The sequence below is a fragment of the Zalophus californianus genome, chromosome 4, assembly GCF_009762305.2.
Source record: "Zalophus californianus isolate mZalCal1 chromosome 4, mZalCal1.pri.v2, whole genome shotgun sequence".
Lineage (NCBI taxonomy): Eukaryota > Metazoa > Chordata > Mammalia > Carnivora > Otariidae > Zalophus > Zalophus californianus.
Window position 1 is genome coordinate 121282594 of NC_045598.1, and position 21803 is coordinate 121304396.

Below are 21803 nucleotides of genomic sequence, written 5' to 3' on the forward strand. Positions count from 1 at the left end.
ATACATTCTGAAGTTTAGGACTCAATTACCATGAACCGTTTGTTTGGATGGTACATTTTAGACTTAACTGGGTAAAAATTCTTTGTTATTTTAAAATCATTTGCTTGTATTTTTGTGAAAGTTCATCACTGACCAAATAGAACCAAATTGCCAGCTTAATTACTTGTAAGCCTAGACCAGCAACCTCATTTTGAATGACAATGCAAAGCAGGGACAGAAGGATTACAGAAGCAAGATAGGCCACTATATTTCACTAAGCGTTTCAGCCCTGTTTCCCAGAAGTCGAAACAGGAGAATTCATTCTCTCCACTTGGCGGAGTAAGCCTTCCAGGGGCAGGGTTGAAATGCTAGTGGGCAACGTGGGAGAAATCAAATAGCAGTTATCCATTAGATATGCATGCAAGAATAGCATGCGCTTGAGCTTCTAGGAAATGCCCTCCTCCACTCCATACTTCCCTCCGTACTTCCCCTACCAACTCGACCCCCCAGAAGGCATATTTACTCAGTAAGAAAAGCTGAGAGGAGAAGACATTGAAGACTAATTTCTTCATTTGTACTGAACATTTCTTACGACCGTTCTGAACCAATTCCAAACATCTGAATCTATTTTTCAGAATATGGCTCATGTTAGAAAATATAGTTTCCAGATGGAAATATGGTCAGACTTGGTTAATCTGAACCTGTTTGCAAACTTCATTAGAAAAAAACGCTCCCCCCTTCCGACCCCCGCGTGCATATGTATACACACACGTGTGCACACATGCACGCTCAGGTCTGCGATGGACATGCTTGATGAGAACTTTTTGAGCTCGCTGGCCTGTAAACCTTTGACTTGTAGGCTTTCCTGTGTGCACATGCTTGGATACAGAGCTGAGATGATTTCTGTGACTACAGAGATGTCCCTGCAAAGGAAAAGAGCAAAGTTGGATTTTCAACTTCTGCTAAAAATATCTATACAACCCCAAATACATTATTCTGTAGTGTTTTGAGACTTTGTATCATAGTCATTTAAACATTTTGTCGTCGGTATTTTTTATGGTGCTGAGATAACGGAATTCTATTCAATAATTCAATCTTACAGGTAACTTAATATTGGCATTTACTTAGGAACCTTCTTTGATGCCTCAGTATGTGGTTTCTTAATTGAAAACCATTATTTTTTTTCCCATATGAACACTTCTAAACCCACAACCCATTATAAATTTTGTTTTCATTTACTTAAGAAATATTAAGTACTTATTCTTTGTAGGTACTGTGTTAAGTGTTAGGATGTGAGCAAGGAGGATATTGTTAGAATTTCAGTCTGACTTATCAGGGTTTTTTTTTAGAAATATAATTGCCTAAAAGCTAAGTGTTGTGCTTTTGATAGGCGGAAATATGTGCTTATTTTTCCCAAGGAGAAATTGCAGCAAAATTTTAAAAGAATGTATTATTATGATTTTAAAACTTGAAATGTAAGAGCCTGTGTTCTAAAGAAGCTTCCTAGAACTCAAAATATATCACCAACACTAGCTTTATCCTCAAGGTCTGTCGTTACTTTGTATCTTTAATTTTTTGAATCTAGCACCTAATGATAAACATTGGTTAAAAAAAAGAAAAGACTTAACTGTGTCTGGATGTTGTCACAAATTTCCAAGTATATTACCTTCAGGTTCTGAGTCTACGTTGACCTAGTTCTGTCTTTAAAAACATACTTTTAGTTTACCCTTACCTCTTGTGGGATACTTTAGGGCAGATATTAAAATGCTGTATTTAACAGTGAAACTTGTTAAAATTTTCCCAACAACTGTAAACAAGTGTTGGGAACTTGGGGCATCAGATCCAGTCAATTCTGGGCACCCGTGCTGCCATGGTCCAGAGAGGGGCCCTGTCTTTACCCACGAGAGAAAATTCCAGTGCATGCTCTCAGCTGCTCATCCTCAAGTTTGCATTGTCTGTGCAGAGTAAATTCTTGGCATTGCTGAATCCGAGTAGTGGCCTTGCATTAGAGTCACATGTTTTTGATAGGAGAGAGGGCATGTGATTATTTTCTCCCAAGAAGAATGTTGGGTACTTTACTCCCCCTCTGTTGTTGCTTTAGACTAATAGTTTCAGTGGATGCCTCCTTGAGGTGATAGTTGCTAATCCCCAAGTGGTGTGCAGATAATTGAATGGAACATTTCTAGTGAGCGTGGGGATGTGTATGCAGAACGGGGGCTGATGTAACGGGGCCCAGACACCTGGGCCACGCCGAGGGGTGCTGGGAGTGTTTGGAGTACTCTGTTGGCCCTAGTGACTTGACTGCTTGTCGGGCCACCTGCTGAGTCACGACAGAGTGTGGTGAAGACTTTCCTGGGGGACTTTCCTGTCATTGATGGTCAGATGGGAGTAGCTGTCTAAGAAAATGGTAATTGAAAAGAGATTTTCATTAAATTAACAAACCAACCCACTATTTTGTTGAGCCACAGTTTCTACTGGCCAGATGAATTGAGTATGTCAAGTTGTGGTCTTGTGTTCTGCTGAATCTAGGAAGGAAATCGCATCCCTGAAGCACAGATAAGTAGAATGCATACAACTACATGTAAATTCTGAATAGCATAGCAGAATAATTATGTAAATTGAATATGCAGTGATGAAGGTAATAGGGGGTTTGGGTTATGTTAGCACTGGCGTTGAATTGCCAGAGCAGTTTGCTTTTAAGCACTGGAATACAGCAGTGGCAATTTTGTTTTGCAAAATGTTATGTGATACCAGTTATTTCCATCCTTGAATAAGTTAACTTGATGAATTTGTTTATACAGAAAATAATTTTCCTACAGAGGGCTGAAATAGAAGGGAATAAACAGAAGTGAAATGAAAAATTTAGTGCAGAACTACTCACATCTTTCCTGTTCAGCCCCGCATGCCGAATGCGCTGCCCCCTGAGCGGGCAGTGACGGAAGTGGCCCCTGTGGCCTGCCCGGCCCTGCATTACGTCTGTGGAGGGCGGAGGGCTCGTTTTGCATCATTCACACACGCTCAGTACTAAAGGACATTTTGAAAGGGTGGCTGTCATCAGGGAGCTGATTGTGTACGCCTTTAGGATGTCCGTCTCACCACCTGCCATTCTGCTGCATTCCCGAAAGTGGCTGAGGCTTGAATCTGTGGCCATTCCCCAAGAACTGACCCTTTGGGCAACCAAAATATAATGGTATTGTCTTGCCTGTGCAGGAGAACTCAAAGAATCTGCAGGAGAACTCAAAGAAGCTGTGACATAGAATGGTAGGGAAACAGAAAAAGGTATTCAGCCTTTCAGGAAAAGACATTTAAAATCTTAAAAATGAGAAAAATGGGCTGCATTCCACTTTTCTATTAGAAATGTATCTTTCTTTCTTCTTTTCCTTTTATGTTAAATATGTATTTTTCTACCCATTTTTTCCTAGTGCTTTCCCCAGGTGTCCTTATAGCCTTCGAATATTGGCAGTAAATATTGAAAATGAAAGCTAAGACATTTGTGGGCTGGAGGGGTTGCCACTTTGCATATGGAAGGATTCAAGGAGCTGAAATAGGATTTGCATTCTTCTCTTCAGTGCGTTTTCCGTTGTGTATGCAAGGGTCTTGTGAAATGAGAGGGAGTTTGGAGGAAGCGCTTCCTTTGAATGACTCTTGAAGGATTTAGTGGTCCATTTAGCTATATAAAGATTCTTTGAATGGACATAAAGAAGGGAACTTGGCCAAAGACTGTGACTTGACTAGCGAAGTGCCAGTTAAATGGAGCCGTGGAGATTTGCTTCTGGTGCAGCTTCCTTACTGTCTTCCACCCCCAACATTAAAGTTAGTATGAGACTAAAATGCTGTTTCTCAGTGAAGAGTGATGAAATATTTTATTTAAAAATGGACAGTAAACATACTGCTCTTGTTTTTTAAAAACACAAAGTACCAAAAACACATAAGGTATATTTTTTGCAAACCACACTGTCATTATCGTTAATATTTATGTGGCAACTTTCTTCTGAGGAACTTTGCTTTTCAGATCCCCCCCCCGCCCAATTATGATCTAAGAAAGTAGCAACATTTTACCTGAGGAATATTTTTATTCAGCCAGCGAGCCCAACGGTGGTATATTTTGGTAACCTAATACATAGTTTATATAGTGTGCTCTTATACATGTACAATTTCTCAGCAGAGATTAGACACAAAAGCAAACCATTAAACTAGTTTTACTTAATAAAGACAGAAAACCTGGAGAGTCAGATACCTCTCCATCAGGTACGTAGGTAGTAAGTTAAACCCACAGCTTTTCTTCTGTTTTCTTGTTCTTTCTTTTACATCCTATGATTTAGTTTTGACTCATGGCATTGGGTAATTGGAGATTTTGAATTAAGTATTTTGGACAGTATGCCTGCAGAAAAGGCTGCAGATTTTTTTAACGTATAGTCACAAGACAGACTTTGAGCCCTTTCGGTATTGGAGAGGAACAAGGGAGAGAAAGTGCCTGTGGGCGGGCGTTGTGCATCTCCCCGGGCTGGCCTGCCCTGCCAGGTCTCTGGTTCATTAAATCCAAGCTCCAGGCCGGGGATGGGACCAGGTAGGTGCTGCCTCCCCTGGTGGTCTGAAGGGTTATCATCTCTTTGAAAGGGGGCCGTTGGGTCTTTTTGTTTGTTTGTTAAGATTCATTTATTCATTGGAGAGTGAGAGCATGCCAGCGGGGAGGGGCAGAAGGGGAAGGAGAGGATCTTAAGCAGACTCCCCGCTGAGCAGGGAGCCCCCGTCTCAGGACTCCATCCCAGGACCCCGAGATCGTGACCTGAGCCAAGATCAAGAGTCAGATGCCTAACTGACTGAACCACCCAGGCGCCCCACGATTGTGTCTTTTTAACCCCAAATCCTTTTTTCCTTCAGGATGACCATCTCAGAGTCTTTCTCTTGCCAGTGACACGCCACATTACCACCCTTCCTTTATCCAGGTTGTCTTCAATCAGCTGAATGAGCAGCGAGGGAGCAGTCATCAGCCACTTTTTAGTACAGACCGTGCTAGCTTTAGCAGCATGTGGTTTGGTTCATAGTCCTTGGGAGAAGAGAATGCCCAACGCTACTGACCCTTAAAAAGCAGGTTCTGCTAACTCCTGCTCTGTGCTCTAGGCGGGAATGGGCCACACTGGGCCCTCCTAAGGTTTGTTTCTGCCTGTCCAGGGAGCTGCAGTGGTCTTGAAAGTGGTGGCCTGCAGCCATTTTGGTGTCTGTTGGAGAGAGTGGCATAGACCCCGCCTCCAGCTCTCACTGCACCCCACACACGGACGGTGGCAGGGAGGGGGCCGTGGGTGGCAGTGGGATGTTAAGGGGGGTCTTTCTGGAGACACGTTCCTTTGAAGGCTTTTGTAAGTGGAATTTTAGGGCGGAACACATGTTGCCATTGTAGAGGTGGTGGCGATGTTAGAATTGGAAGATAAAGAGCAGAAGGAGTCCTAGGCTGATTTTTTTTAAATGATTATTAAAAATATCTATGAAAATGCTTTTGAAAAGTAGGGAAATCGGTACAAATGCAAAATTTGTCATGTGATATACAAAGATCTTTCTGCTGGTTGTCTTCTGCCCAGGTAAGGGCCCCTTCAAGTCCAGGTGCTGTGCAAAGCCACCCTGAGAGCATCATTGGCCATCTGAAAGACCAGCCCTCCCTGCAGCTTCTCAGACAAGTCTGTGTGGCCTAGCTTTAAAATATTAACTAGGGAGAGGTGCCTGGGGGGCTCAGTCTGTGAAGCGGCTGCCTTTGGCTCAGGTCATGGTCTCAGGGTCCTGGGATCGAGCCCGGCATTGGTCTCCCTGCTCAGTGGGGAGCCTGCTTCTCCCTCTTCCTCTGCCTCCCTCCCCCTTTTCAAATACATTTTTAAAAAATTAAAAAAAAAATGTTAACTAGGGAAGTGTGAATTAAGAAAAAAGACACCATCCTTCTTTATTTTGATGTTTGAGAGAGAACACCCTTGAACTTCCATTAGAATACTAATTGTATAGGTAGCTCTGATATCTGTATGAACAGTATAATGTCATGGTTCTTTGGCTTCTCCTGTTAGAGTGGGTGGTAATATTTTTTCCCTGTGGGTTTTACCATTTGCTCTGCCTAATTCTCTACCTACCTGTAGCACCTGATTAAAATGTGGATGAGCAGCATGTCTCATTTGTTGTATTGGCCATGCTGGCAGATTGGAGAAGATCATTATGAATCTAGGGAGTGGGGTTCTGACTGCCAAAGTTAGCCCAGTGTCCCCCTTCAGGGGTCATGGGAATGCTGTGCCTAAAAATAAGAGTGGCATCTGAGAATTGGGCACAAGCAGCCACATCTCTGCCCTACTGTTTGGCACTTGGGAGAACATGCTATAGGAAAAGGGTGTACTTTTTGCATTCGTTTTGTAATGTCTGATTTATTCAGTTCTTTAAGTTGCATTACAGTGCCAGGCTGTGCCATATAGCCAGAGTGGCCAGTGTTTATGTTGAGCTTCTGTGATGAGATAACGTATTAGCTAACTAGAGTTCTTTTCCATGTTACTGGCAGATCTTAATTCAATCCATAAAACTCAGTAACCCTTAGATTTTCAAAGATAATTCTTGACTGCATGATGAGTCTCCCCCACCCCGAATATATTTAATATATTAAAAATGGATTTGGCTCGTTCAGGAGGCTTTCTTTTGTACATTCTCTCCCTCCCTCCCTCCTTCCTTCCCTCCCTCCCTCCCCCTCCCTCCCTCCCTCCTTCCCTCCCTCTCCCTCCCTCCCTCCTTCCCTCCCTTCTTCCCTCCCTCCCTCTCTCCCTCCTTCCCTCCCTCCCTCTCTCTCTCCTTCCTCCCTCCCTCCCCCCCTCCTTTCCTTCCTTCCTTCCTTCCTCCTCCTTTAAATAAGGGGCTGCAACCCTGTAGCTGTCCTCAGGATAGTGTTCTGATGTTACTGGAAGGCTACCCAGAGATGGTCCCAGGTAACAGAAGACATTCACCAGGACAGGTCCCTGAGGCCTGAAGGGTACCCCAAAAGGCCAGGTGCATACTGGACTCTTAGGAAGATCTCTCTGAGGAGGTTAGATGCCTTCAGGCCAGGTCCAGGATTCAGAAGAGGGTCCTGGACCCAGACGGGTATGGCTCCCGTGTCAGCAGTGCCACTTCTCAGGCTGAGCGTGTTGCCTGTCTGACTCTCAGTTTCTTCATCCTTGGGAAGTTTGATTGTAAAATGTAAAGGCGAGGCATGTTGAGTTGAAATATACTGTATCTTTTCTAACTTTCTTGATTCTTTTCTAAAAATTTAGCATAGTAAATGTACTTAAGGAGTACCTGATGCTAGAAGAGCTATTTAAGGTAACAATTTAGATTAAATTAAATGTCTTAGAGGTGTTCCATCCAGTAACTTTCAGAGAACTTAAAAAAAAAAAAAAGCCTATTAATTTGTCATTGAAATCCTATCTTTGTTGTTCAGAAATAAAATAGAATCCCCTCCCTTTCTCTCTCTTTTTCTCTTCTCAACTCTTCTTTCCCTTTTTCAGCCAGAAGAGTGGGGTGAAGAATTTATGGGTGGATTTGAGGAGCTGGGGTGGCAAGGCACCCACTTGGTCAGTGGCTCAGCACGTGCAGGCTGACTGGCCGGAGGCCTGACGGTGGGGGTGAGGGGCAGGTCAAGGCCCTTGCTCCCATCCCACCCGGATGCTGTCTGCCCCAGGTCATCCTGTGGAGCATGTCCGGTGTTGCGGCAGTCTCCCGAGTGCTCCCGGGCCTTCACCTTCACCTCGGCGGCTCTGACCGCCTTTGTGGGAAGAAGTTGGTAGGCCTTTATGTTTACTGTCTGTGGCGCAGTTTGTCTCTTTCATTATTAACTTTTTCTGTTTATTCTGCGTTTTATTCCATTCTAGTTTAGCCATTGCATAAATTTTAGTCTAAGGACTTTATTTTAAAATTTTTATTGTGTTTTGTTGGGTTAATTTTACTTGATGTATCACATTTTATGTTGCCTTGACACTTTGAGCTCTTAATACTTTATATTGTCTCTTTTTTCTTTTGCTTCTTTCTCAAGTTTCTTTTTCATGGTTTAAAAACTTAGAGGAAAATCCTATACTCAAGTTGAGAGACTTGATGCTTTTCTTTCTACCACCATTGGGCCCTTGACCCTCACAGCTTATTACAGTTTTCATTATGGCAGCCTGGATCTTTTAGAATTGCAGTACACCACAGATGTCCTGTGCCAGGAACGTCTCTCTCACTTACATCCATTAATTTTGATTCTTTATTAAAAAACCTTTTGAGCATATAAAATACAAGGATATCTTTCAATACCTTTTATTCTTCTAAAAGATGATAGTATGACATTTTGGCTTGAGTCCCTGCACACAAATCTGATTAATGTTCACGACTTAAGCCTCAAGGTTGATTTTCCCCAGTGTGAGGAGAATCTTCACTAACTTATCCCATCTGAAGTGTCTGTCTGATTGAGGACTCCCTCCCATTGTCCAGACCTTCACTAACCATATTCTCATCACATGTGGTTCATTTTCAAACTGCCTTTCTTCTTTTGAGTACTTAGATCCTTAGGCTGTTGCTAATCCTTTAACTGCATTCTGTTTTGTAATAAGTCAGGGCAGCTAGCTGGATTTCTAGTAAGTTCTGGCCCTTGGCTTGTTTAAAAACCTTGTACTCATTCTCACCAAAAAGAATTAGTTATCTCTGTGCTGTGTCTTAGGTGGAATGAGTTCATGCCACCCCATTTTAGGTCCTGCCACGTAACCCTTCATTGTAGACCCTTACAGTCAGAAGCTGACTCAAACCCTTCCGTAAAGGGTTTGGAATGTCCTTAGCACGTCCCTCCATATGACATGTATTCTCTGAAGACAAAGTTTGGGTTCTCAAGAGTTCTCATCAAGGTGGCCTGTGCTTTGACCACACTGGGGGCAATTACAGCACTTTAGAGCCTGGTCTAGCCATGGTGACCTAAATGTCACTAAGCTATGGACCCTGAGCATGTCCATCTGCCCACCTGTGTGACCCTGCTCTCATGATGAAATGTGAAATGGAAATGGAGCTGGTGAAGGGACAGCGGCCCTTCAAACTGCTAGCACCATCCCCAGAAAAACGTGCTGCTTCCAAGGTTCTAAGGGCTTGTCTCGCTTTAGGAGTGGGTGGCTCTGTATCTCCGTCACACCAGCAATGATGGGAGATAAGGCTGAGGAAATGAAAGAACTTGAGAGGAGGGAGAGGAAGTATAGCGATGTACTGGTTTTGAAAACTTGGTAAGTCTCCTGTTTCGTTAGCATGTTAGTCCTATTTTACTGAGCTTCATAGGTCTTTCATCATAAAGATAGAATCTCTGTGGGGTTTTCTTAAATGAGTTAATGAGAAAAGCACTTTAGAGTAGCGCCTGGCACTTCATAAGGGCTGTATATGTGTGTGTTGTCATCGTCGCTGTTACTTGTGCTCTTAGTTAAATTGATCTGTTAAAATTGATAAGGAACGGACCTGACCAGGCACCAGGAAAACAAAGATAAATAAGACCTACTTCTTCCTCTTTTCTGAGCTTCAGAGATGGTTGGAGAAAGACATACACTTGCACACACACTCAGGTACACACACAGCTTTGGTTTGGGTTCATTGCGGGAGTGCAACCCCCATATTGTGTGTATTTTAAATATCCCTTGTGTGGGGTCCACCGGGTGACGTGTAGGTGGAGTGATCCAGAAAAGGCTTCTCCGAATGAGTGATGGCAGTAGATGGAGCAGGGCGGGGAATGGAGGTGGAAGAGATAGGTGGACCCCCTAGGGAGTAGTTCTGCGTGTCTGCAGCATAAAAGGTGGGTGGAGGGTTTGAGGTGTGAGAAAAGTAGACAAATACTGTTGACAGTTGCAAAAGTTGCAGAAGGCCTTATATGCCAATGCAGACTCTGAGGCGTTATTGCAGACAGCATTGGACTTCAAGTCGAATGGTGCAGTCAGCTTTACACTTCAGCTGGTCAGTGTGGTGACGTGTGCAGGGTGGGTTGGATTGGTTTGGGTTTGGGTTTTGGTGGCAGCGCCATGTCCCTGAACTAGGAAATGTGGGAGGCAGAGCAGCAGGTTCAGGAGAGGAGTGGGGGCAGACATGATTTCTCCAGGGCAGAGGCCATTTAGGGCTGGAGTGAGAAAGCGTTCCCTGCATGGCCGTGGTCTTCCTTGTGGTTCTTGGTGGCAGGTCACTGCACGGGGGCCAGCATCGCCTGCTCCCATGAGCAGCCATCACAGCAGCTGTTGGAGGTTCTGTGTCGGCGCCTGGCTGCTCGGCGGCCTCATTCTCAACATTGGAGTGTCAGCTTAAGGGAGGTTTCTTACTAGTAACATTCTCTTACCCCCAATGGGAAGAGCTGCCCTGTTTGTGCCTTCCGGCTTTCTAAGTTGTAGTTTGGGAGAGGATTGTTTGTGTGGCTGTGTTTTGGCTCTGACGTTAGAAAAGACGAGCTTTGAACCAGAGAGGTTTAAATCGTGACGATGGGGGTGGACTTTCCCCAGCTCACAGTGGGTCACCCTGCCTGTGGGTCCCCAGGATGACGAGGTGGCGGGGGGAGGGAGAGGGGTTGTGACAGGGGAGGTGGGAGATGACACCTGCCTGGACTAGCGCGGTGGTCCTGGGCTTGGAGAGGAGTGGCCTTTGGGGTTGTGGGCTGGTTTGTTCTTCCAGTTTGTGTCGGGGACTGTGGATAAAGGACCTTCCTTCTCCTCGTGTTGCTTAGAGGAAATGATCTGTGGTGAAGTGGGGTTCTGAGTCTGTGGTTGATTTGGCCCGAGCGGGTCTGAGCCACACCAGAGGATTTGTTCCCAGCTGTTTGTCTTCCAGATGTGCGTCCATACCGGCTGTTTGTGTCAGACACTGCCAAGGCCTTCATCCACTATCTCACTTAAACCTCCTAACGAATCTTGGAGGAAGGTAGAATTACTAACCTCATTTTACAGACGAGGAAAGGGAGTGGCTTGTCCAGGGTCCCAGACAGACAGGGTTCTACGTGACAGAGTCGGAACTTGAACTAAGGTGTGTCTGGCCCACCTCAGGGCTCTAACCCACCATTCTGTATTACACCTTATTGGTTAAAAATTCTGACTTTGGTGCTTTTTTGGGGGCAAAGCAGTTTTCATATAACACTTAGCTGAGAATCCAAACGAGCTTGTTGCAAAACAGTAGCAAAGGCAATTTAATAATTAAAGTAACTTCATCTTGTCCTTGATTGCATCATGTCTTCGGGCGGACACCGAGGATCTTGTAGCTTTTTTGACTTCTTGGCCCGTTTTTGATTTGTATATTGGTGTCATGAGAAGATGTCAGTATGGAAATGCTTGGCTGTCTCTGAGCGGCGTTAACAGTGCAAGGTCTAATGAGTTCAGAAATCTTTCAGGAATCAGATCTGGGACGAGTGCTTCCCGTGGCCACAGGCTTTTTCCTCCTAAACATTTGGAGAGGTCTTGTCTGACTTTTAGCAGCCTCGGAGATTCTACATAGTTCATTCATGGGAAGGGCAGATGGAAAATCATTAGCACTTCTCTCCTTCAGCAAATTGATATCTCATCAAACCTGGGCTCTGGTGGCTTTAAGACAGTAAGCCTTTTTACTCCTATAGGATAGTTCACACAGGGTGCAGTAACCCCACTAAATTAAATTGTGTACTTCGCTCCGGTGCAGAGGGGTCACCATGAAAAGCACTGGCTGCTGACTTACTTTACCTGGCAGTGGTTCAACTCTGTGACAGGCCTACCTCTGATTTAAACAAATTTGAGAAATATGTAAAGTTTTGGAAGCAGTTTTGCACTGATTTGATAAAAGAAACCACAAAACACTGCAGCGCAGGTGTTGAGAATGTTTGAAAGCTGATTGAGGGAAGCAGATGGCTTTAGTCAGTGGCATCCAGCCAAAAGAGCAGGTGCTGGTCATGTGACCGCTGGTTACCAGGGTAATCTGATTGCTCTTGGCGTGCAGATGAAAGGAAAGGGGCCCAGCGTTCAGCTGTAGTATTGTATAATTTGTGGCAGTTAGAGCGGAAATAAATGCTGGAAATGGAGCCTCATAGTAGGGGAGACTTCTGTCCATGTGTAGCGTAAACACTAGGACAGTTGGATGAGGAACTGTTGTATGGATTTTTTTTTTAATTTAAAAAATATTATTCTTTCCATGGATCTTTTGGGGACTTTAAGTTTTTAGGACACTGCCTTTTTAAAAAATTTTAAATAAAAAGAACTCTTTAAACCTAACTGCCGTTTGCTATAATCTTGAATTCTTATAAGTTACTTCCTTATGTGGCTATTTACTATGCTAAAATGTTCACAAAATAAACTCTGTTTATTTTGAGTATTTAGAAATAACTAGTTTAGGATTACCAAATATTTTATTTACTCATGACAAAAATACATTTTAGGTGGGTGATGGATACTTTATTATACTAACATGCTTTCGAAATATTTTCCATGACATGTGCTTTATTGAAATGAAAGCATAGAGAAGTCTTGGTGTCTTTTGTAGTAGCTGAGGCTGAAAAAAAATGCTGTTTAATGCATTCTGTCAGCAGTACTTTTCTGGAATTTATAAACTTCAATAAATAAACTTTTTAAAGGTGTTTGAAGTACATCTTTTTTTTCAAATTTGTTAGAATTTAGGCTTTCTAGAAATAGTAAATATAATTAGGTGAATTTAAATGTTGGATAATGTGATAATGTTAGAAAACCTTGGGGCTGGTTTGGAAATTGGAACAGAAGGTAGCATTAAATGTACACTCTAAAAGAATGTCAAATAAAGGTTCTAAAGGTAATGGTAAACTTAAAAATTCTTTTTTTTGAGAGTTCATTCATGTCTTTTGACTTCTGTAACATTCAAATCCTATTAACGTTTGACAGAAACATAGTATGGAACATGCACTTTAATTATTGGGGTCGCTTTGCTATATTTTTGTATTTCAGAGACCTAGCTTTTGAAAGAGAGGCTATTGTGACTTTATAAAAAAAAAAAATGCCTAGCACCAAAATAAAGCTTATTTTAAATGAAGAAGACTGCATTAAGTAAAATTATGTGGAACAGGAAATTGCCATATATTTTGTTATATTTTAAAAGGCTGTCATTGGATAATAATGTAGCTGGATGACATAATAGAGGACACCTAGTAGTGTTGCTTATGAAAAGGACCTAAATAGGAGTATTTAAAACTCTTTGCAAGAAACACAAAGAAATGATCATTATAGTCTAGTTTCCCTTGACATTTAAAAAAAAAAAACATTCTGTACCTTAAAAACTTCATAGCAAAACTAGTTCTTAATCTGATTTTTCATTATGGCTTGGTGTATTGGCAGGGATTTTGCATTGTCTAGAAGAACAAGTGTACTCAGTGTGGTACTAGGAGTTTTTGCATGAAATTTCTTTTTAATTAGGTCAGATATTTGCCAAAGGTCATCAGTGTGGGGTTTTGCCGTAAAAACTTAATTGAGTGTGCCATTTAACTATAAATGGCCAACATGCATCGATTTATCAGTTGTCATTGATACTTTCGTGATATTAATGTGGGAAATATAAGGCATGGGGCATGTGGAAAACCTCATTAAAAAGTGAACACTAAGTGATCCACTTTGAATTCTAGTAATAAGAAACCTGATTCAGAAGCAAGTGCTTTGAAGAAAAAGGTCAACAAGGGAAAAACAGAAGGTTCTGAAAATTCAGACTTAGACAAAACGCCCCCACCATCTCCTCCTCCTGAAGAAGATGAGGACCCCGGTGTTCAGGTAATACCGTCATTCTGATCCCGAGCCTTGGTTATTTAGCATGGGTAACTTTAGCCGCATATCAAGTACACTAGACCTCCCCTGTCTTTGTTATGGAGCTGCTTTAAAGGTGGCTTTATTGTTGTCTGGAACACTAGATCCATAATGGTGAGAGCTGGGGGCCAGCACGAAATTAAACCCCTGACTTCTTGGTTTTGTCATCTTTGACCCCATGATAAATAAAACTGAGAATCTTCATTTACTTCTGTAAATGTATCTTTCGATGTTGATGTATGTGTTAGTGTTAACATATTGTTGATATATGTATCATGTAAAGCTGCTTTCACATTTCTGATTTTCTCTGAAGTTTGGTTGCTTGTCAATTCTTTTATTTTTCAGAATAAAAAACCAACATGTAATCTGTAGCTTGTCTTAAGGTTTCTGACATTTGATGGCCAGAGTTGAGATGTATAGTCATGTAATAATAAAGTTTCTATGAACAAGTTAGTGACTTTCTGGATGGCAACGGTGCAGAACTTTTCAGTGTTAGATTCTCCTGACTTTTGGAGAATTTTGTAGGAAGCAGTTGAAAAACTGGAATAAACATTAGGAATTTAGATTCTTGTGTGTAAAGCACACTGCCTTCACTGATTGGACTATAAGGTAAGAGGCCCTTCCACGTGACCGTTAAAAATTATTTCCTTGTTACAGTCTCTGGAAGCATGCCAATACGTTCCACTGGGATGGCTAAGAATGTCACTTTAGTGAATGACATCTAAGTTATCAAGGAACAGTTACTGGAGTCCTGCTCAAATAGGAAGTCAGCCCCTAACAGCCTGCTTGCCTTTTTCTGAGTGTTCAGTCCACACTAAGTATTTGCTACCTATACCTCTACCAATTCTCTTAAAAAGTTAGGAAAAAAAATGTGCCATTTGTAGCTCTCTTCTAAAGAATTTCAGATGGGTTTGGTTTTTGTTTTGTTTTAAAGATTTTATTTTTAAATAATCTCTGCACCCAACGTGGGGCCCGAACCCACGGTCCTGAGATCAAGAGTCACATGCTCTTCTGGCTGAGCCAGCCAGCTGCCCCTCTTTGTTTGTTTTTTAGTAGAACTCCCTGATGTCTATAATGTCACGGAATGGCTTAAGCTAAGAGGGCCCGAAAGGGAGAGGAAAGAGAGAGTACCTGTGAATGAATGTGGTTTGGTTTGGTTCCGTAACTAACTTGTGATGCCTCTGGCCGTTGGGGTGAATTTTGTAATTTCCTTTTACACATCACTGAAAAGATAGGAAAGGTAAGTAGACATCTTTTTTTAATTGCTTAGGGACTTTTAAAGTATTTGAATGATTTTAAATTTTATTTTTATGCACAAGGGTGTTTTTTTCCTGCATAGTGTTGGCTTAAACTAGGGCCTTCATGGCAGTAGTATTTGGACAACATTAAACAGATTTATTGACACAGGTCAAGAAAATTCCATTGTTCCCTCACAAATAACGCTGCTGTTTCTTAAAAGTATTTGTATTAATAGAGACTGGGTTGGACTTATGAAATACTAATTTTTTTTTCCTTCTGCATTTCAGTTATAGAAGAAGGCTAATCTATTCAAATGAACATCAGTGCATCCTTTCTAATTGGCTAGTGCATAACTGTTATGGGTTCAGTAGCTCATACAAGCAACCACCCAAGGAGATCTGACTTTGAAGGCAGGTCTTTCTCTGTGTCAGTGACACAGGAAGTGATGCTGATTGCTGTTTGTTGTTTCTTCCTGTAGCATATGCATAAAGAGCTTACAGTTCTTGAGTTCTGCGATTGATTTGTTTAAACTAGTAAATGCCATATATAATGTAAACTCAAAATTGTATCTCAAAGTACTACAACAGAGAGATAGTGGAAACACGTTTAAGTCTTCTCTTTGGTATAGCCGTGTTAATTATGTGCAACTTTTCTAAAGCAATCCAAGGTTAACAAGTTGACCTATTATTTTAGTGTCAGTTCAGAAGTTTTGAGTTACGGCTTATTTTATTTTTTTAGATTTTATTTATTTGAGAGAGAGAACGAGCAGGGGGAGGGGCAGAGGGAGAGAGAGAGAGGCAGACTCCCCATTGAGCAGGGAGCCCGATGACCCCGAGATCATGACCTGAGCTGAAGGCAGACGCTTAACTGATTGAGCCACCCAGGCACCCCTTGAGTTATGGTTTAAATGGAATGCTTACACTTTGTTTTGAGTCACCGAAATCTTTCAAATAATGATAGTTTAACAGTCCATAATAGAAGCATATTATATAATAAATTTTATGTTGGGAAATTGTAAAAGGAATCTCGATACCACAGAACTTAAGATCAGTTATTATTTAGAAGGCAGAAAGCCATAATAATATGTTAAATTTTCAGAAAAAGATTTAGTTCTATTTTGGGTTTTTTTTGCTCCTATGAAGTGACCTTGTATCCACTACTAACTAACCTCATCACCATTGCATAGATTTGTAACCCCAAGTTGATGTGACGGCAAACTTCCATAATTAAAAAAGTTATATCCGCCAGTCATAAATTTCTATTCAATAAAAAGAAAAGCTTCCTGTTTTATTGTACTGTAACATTTCTTCAGTAGTGAGATTTAGTGTAAAGTGGATTTGTCTTAGACTCCATCTGAGGGTGTTTAGTTACTTAGGCTGGAATGAATACTGTGACGTGGCCCCGACCAGGGAAACCTGATAAAACATCACAGATGCATCACTGGTAGCACACCCCTCCTTATAGTAATGACAACAGGATGAAAATACAGATTAGTCCATTTCAGTTTAGTTAAATTGATGTATTAAATGAAATACAGATATTATGCCAAATTTTACAAAATTAAAATACTGTTCCTCATAACAGCCCTTTATAGCTTAAAGAAATTGACAGTTGAGAAGTGAGGTGTGGTTAAATGGGTACAGGAGCAGGAGTTACTCTGGATCAGCTTTGGGAAGAGAGAGGGGAAGCTGTGCAAGGTAGCCTGGCCTTGTAGCCTAAGTGCTTTCTGATTTTTTTTTTTTTTTTTTTGGAAAGGTGGAGCTAATTCATGATGACTTTAGTCCTCCTAATTTCATTTGGCATTCGTATGTACCATGCACTGTTCTGAATGCTTTAAATGAATTCCATTATGTGGTCTCATTCCTTTATGTGATCTTTAGGTATGCTTATGACGTAGTTAACTACCATTAACCCCACTCTGCAGACGAGGAAACTGAGGTCCACAAAATAACATGTCCAAGGTCACATAGTGAGAACCAGGGCTAATTCAGACACTCAGCGCTCAACTCCAGGGCCCACAAGGTCAGACTGCCTTCGGTGGTGTGGGGAAGGGTCACAGATGGCAGAACCCCTGCTGATTTTTGCCCCACCTGACCTGGAATTGGTTCTGGGCGGGGCTGACTAGAAGGGTCAGAGGAGGAACCTCTAGTCCAGGTTGCTACTCCTGCTGGTCTAAGCCGTTAGGAAGTCCATTAATAAGATGTTATCCCACATACCTTGAGTCAGAAAGGTGCTTTGCACCCCTGCAGTCACAGCTGTGTAGGGCTAAGAGCTCATAGTCTCCAACAACTTATTTGACAGTCATATTATACCAAGTTTGTGTTGTGAGTTGTCTCATCCCCTCGAGAGCAGAAAGAGCAGAAAAGTAATAAAACAAAATGAGAGTAGAGGTGCTTGGCTTCCTTGGTCCTGACTCGAGCCACGAATGTCCTTGCTTCTTCCTGCCCAGATCTACATGGTGGGGTGACTTGTCCTTCTGCCTTACTACTGACCAACTTTAAAATTCACGAGTCTCTTTTTAAAAAGTTTTATTTCATAGTTCTTAGTAAAAAGTTCGCTAGTGTTACTTTTCTCAGTATTTTTATTCATTCTATGTGCTTCAGGAACTCATTTACAAGCTGTAATCCTACACTTAATCGGTGATTTAAAACTTACACATGTCATTTTATAGTTATGTTAGATTTTTATCAAATACACATATTAATGAAAGGTTATTTCTCCTCATTTTTAATTAACTGACAAAACTAATTCTTCATCAGAAAGGTCTAACAGTACAGAATTATTTTGAACAGAAAGTGTAAAACTCCTCCTGCTCCATTCACTTCACTCCCTAGAATCAATAGCTATTAACAATTTGTTGTGTCTTTTCAGTTTTTTTTTTGTGATTGAAAATGTATACACATATACGTTCATTTTTTATGAAATATTCATTGAGTCATAGAGAAGTAAACAGGACATTCAGTGTCCTTGTCTTGAGTTTATGTATTGATGATCCACATATACAAGATATGCACAAGCGCTTCTGTTACCTTAAATAGAATTATAAGTTACTTTATTATGTGACTTGCTTTTTTTTATTTTATAATTTATCTTGCAGATAGTCTAAGATCTAAAAGTTTGGGTCTAAAAAACATTGGAGGTATTTTGCAGATATTCTGAAGATATGTACCTTACTAGAAGTGCAATTGCTAGGGTCAAAGGGTGGGCATGTTTTAAATTTTGACAGACATGACCACACTGTCCTGCAAAGGTGGATTGGGTTCCCTTTTGACACTGTGGTGGGAGGGGACCTGTTTTACCGGTGATCTTACTAATACCAGCTATTGCCAGGATTTTACATTTTAATCAGTGTGGTAAAAAATTTAACCAAAAAGAACAGTTAGTTTTTGTAGTCATTCATTATAAATTCTGCCATTCAGTCCTTCATCTCTTCAAAAATATTCAGACTATTGCCAAGATTAAAATGCAAACCTTTTATTTAAATGGCCCTCTGAGTATATAGAACTTTATAATTTGCAGATTATCTTCTAATGCCTTCACTTTTTTGGACCTTTTGTTAGAGGAAAAATTTTAAAACATACAAAAGTAGAGAGAATAGTAAAACAAACTCCTATATACCTGTCACCCAGCTTCTGTATTGCTTTCACCTCTGAGTACAGAATCAGTTCTGTCGTTCCTTCTGTTGCCCAGCTGCAGGTCTGGTAGCTGGTGGTGGAGCCTCAGCAGCCCCTGGCGCCTGACTCCAGATCTCCCCCATCTCCATTATGTTCATTGCCACTGTGGCTTCTTAGGTGACTTACAGGGTTAAACTCATCAGCTTTTCTTTAAGACTAATTTAAAAAAAATACATATATCTTACCATCTGAAAAGTTATAAAGAGCATCAGCGATGGCTTTTTAAACCTGCTTTGTTGGGTTTTTTGTTTGTTTGTTTTTGTTTTAGAAGAGACGCTCCAGTAGGCAGGTGAAGAGAAAGCGATACACGGAAGACTTGGAGTTCAAAATTTCTGATGAGGAGGCAGATGATGCAGACACTGCTGGGAGAGACTCCCCCTCCAACACCTCGCAGTCGGAGCAGCAGGTCAGCCGCCCTTCCGTGTGGTTCTCACGTGCCTTGGAGAAGGTGGACCAGAGATTTCATAGCTGGAAGCCTTGGGCTCTGAGCTGGAGAACATTCATCTACTGTTGGATCACGTGCTATGGGCTAGTAGTTGTTCAGCAGTATCTTTTAGAAAGCCCTGTTTGCTGAAATGTATTTTTATATAAGCCTATGATACGTAATTTGACACAGTTTTGGACAATTAATGGTCTATGTTGAGGAAGAGTCAGAGCGAGGATGCAAGGAGACAGCTGAATTCAGGGCTCTAGCTTCTGGGACTTTAATAAACCACTCAAGCTTGTCTCCTGCTGTTAGGCACCGTCAGAACCCCTTTATGAAATTACTGCCTTGTAGTACCCAGCAGGGCATACTTTATTCTCTGTGCAATGTAAATGATGGATAAAATAGTTTGTATAAAATATGGGTAGTAATGTAGGATGGATTATTGTAAAGATCTTTTTTTTTTAATGCCCTTTTGTTAGCATTACTGTACTTTAGTTAACAAACTGGTAACCCATTGAAAAGTATATTAAATGCAGTTTTTTACTTTATTTGGTAATTTGTGCTATGTTAAGTTGTTACATAACGCTTTATATGACCAACATAGATAAAAACTGCCTACAATAACAGAATGATGAGTATATTTACCCCATGGGTATAGATGAGGAAAAGTTATATTTTTGACTGCTATCATGCGGAGATTATTTTCTCTTGGCAGCTGGAGTTTTTGAATGTTCTATGGCTTTAGGGACCCATGCTAGTCCACGTAATTAAACCACATAATCACGAAGTAATAAACACAGATCTTCCTTTTGCCTTTCTGGAGAGTGAGAGTCTTGTTCTTTTCAGTCATATTTCTCACTGGTGACTTTGTACCCAGTAATTTAAAGGGTATGAATTAAAAGGGGATGGATGTGCAAAGGGGATGATTTCTTATTTTTATATCATGGAATGAAATGATTACCATTTGGACTGATTTATTCTACTTTTTTTATTTGTTTTGGTTTGCTTTGTTTTTTTTTTGTTTTTGTTTTTGTTTAAGGAATCTGTTGATGCAGAAGGTCCAGTGGTAGAAAAAATCATGAGCAGTCGTTCAGTAAAAAAACAGGTAAGCACCATTTGGAGTGATCAAAACCTATGGTGTATGTGTGACTCTTAAATTATTTTTTGCTTCATAATTTCCTTTAAAAAATTCACTATTGTAAAACAAAACTTCTGGTGATATTTCTAATCCTGTCTGATTTATTAGCCAAATATAAAACTTTGGGATATTTGGCCCCAAATGAAATTGAAATATATCAAACAATCAGTGATTTACCCCATTTAGAGTAGGCAAGAAACTCAACAGTCGCCAAAGAAATGTATAGGGCTTTTAGAGTTATAGGCTGCCTCTTTCATAAATATTATTTATAAAAATCATAAACATGAATTTACCTCTCATCTCCCTTAGGAAAGTTCCCTGCCTGTCCCTGCCCCTGCCCCCGCCCCAGGATGGAGGTTTATCATTTTAGTGAGTAGGTGTTTTCTCATACTTTTCATAACATTCTTCATATCCAGTTAAAATATTCATTAATATCTTTTTTTGTCAGTGCAAAGGTGAAATACAGAACTGTTTTCAGCGTAATTTTTTTTTAAAAGATTCTATTTTTTTTTTTTTTTTAAATAATCTCTACACGCAATGCGGGGCTTGAACTCACAACCCCGAGATCAAGAGTCGCATGCTCCACCGACTGAGCCAGCCAGGTGCCCCTTCAGTGTAGTTTTTGAAGATAATATGACTTTCTTCAGTATGATTTCTTCAGAATTAGTCAAAATTTATGTTGATCTGCAAAGGTGAACTCTAAATACCTGTCACTAGTCTGATAACTTTGTCACTGAGGAACACATATCCTCTGTGACAAAGCAGTCCAGTAACACTGTATTTTCTTTTACTGTATTTTCTTTTACTGATTGAGATTCCCCATTTCATCCCAACCATCTCCCTCTTGCCCAGTTGGAGAAAATGTTTTATTTTGCTTGAAGAATTACATAGTCATTGAGATGCATCTCTGTGTTCCAGCATACAATTTCCAGTGTCCCTAGAAAGTGGTGTCCTTTAGATATAGGGTGCCTGTCTTTCAGCTTGAATCATTGTTAAATGCAGTTCTTTCTTTTTATTTACTTTCCAGATAGGTGGGAGTACAACCTCATTGTTTTGATATGTGAAATCAGCTTTTTTTAGAATAAAAATGTAAGATGTATACAAAATGTAACTTCCCATTGAGAGAGAGGAGACGCGGAGGAATCCAGGAGACCCCAGGCTTATCAAATAGGGAACCTTTGCTCTTCAAATGCTACTGTCTAGAAACCCTTGAAAATGGGTTTTAGACCAGCAGGGCACTTCTCTTTACCTTTGTTGCAGTACGGTTTGCTTTTCTATTGTGTTATTCAGAGTGTGGGTTTTTATCAGAATATACAGCTCTAGTTCACATGAAAATAATCAAAAATGACATGTCAAGATATTTTCAAATTGAGTGTAGGGGATGAGGGGGAGATACGGAATGGCTGTCTGTTGACTCTTTGAACATGATGACTTCCTCTCTGATGAATTAAATGGTAAAATTTCAACCAAATTTCCCACCTGTTCAAGCAGAAATGAGCACTGTTTAACTCTTTGGAAAGGTTGCATTTTTGTCCTGCTAATGACTCTGGAACTGTTAATTTGTGAATTGTAGATATATGGTAAAA

General features: G+C 40.9%; 1 protein-coding gene across 7 annotated transcripts in view; it reads left to right on the plus strand.

Annotated features, from left to right (window-relative positions):
* The window catches only part of CHD7 (chromodomain helicase DNA binding protein 7), a 184845-nt gene that overhangs the window by 101849 nt on the left and 61193 nt on the right, over positions 1-21803 (plus strand). For 6 of the 7 annotated variants that reach the window (XM_027597273.2, XM_027597269.2, XM_027597271.2 and 3 more), the window contains 3 exons: positions 13565-13706; positions 18921-19058; positions 20119-20184. In XM_027597273.2, coding sequence (XP_027453074.1) covers positions 13565-13706; positions 18921-19058; positions 20119-20184 — 346 coding nt within the window. The remainder of the gene's footprint in view (positions 1-13564; positions 13707-18920; positions 19059-20118; positions 20185-21803) is intronic. The other variant, XM_027597274.2, reaches the window with a different exon arrangement.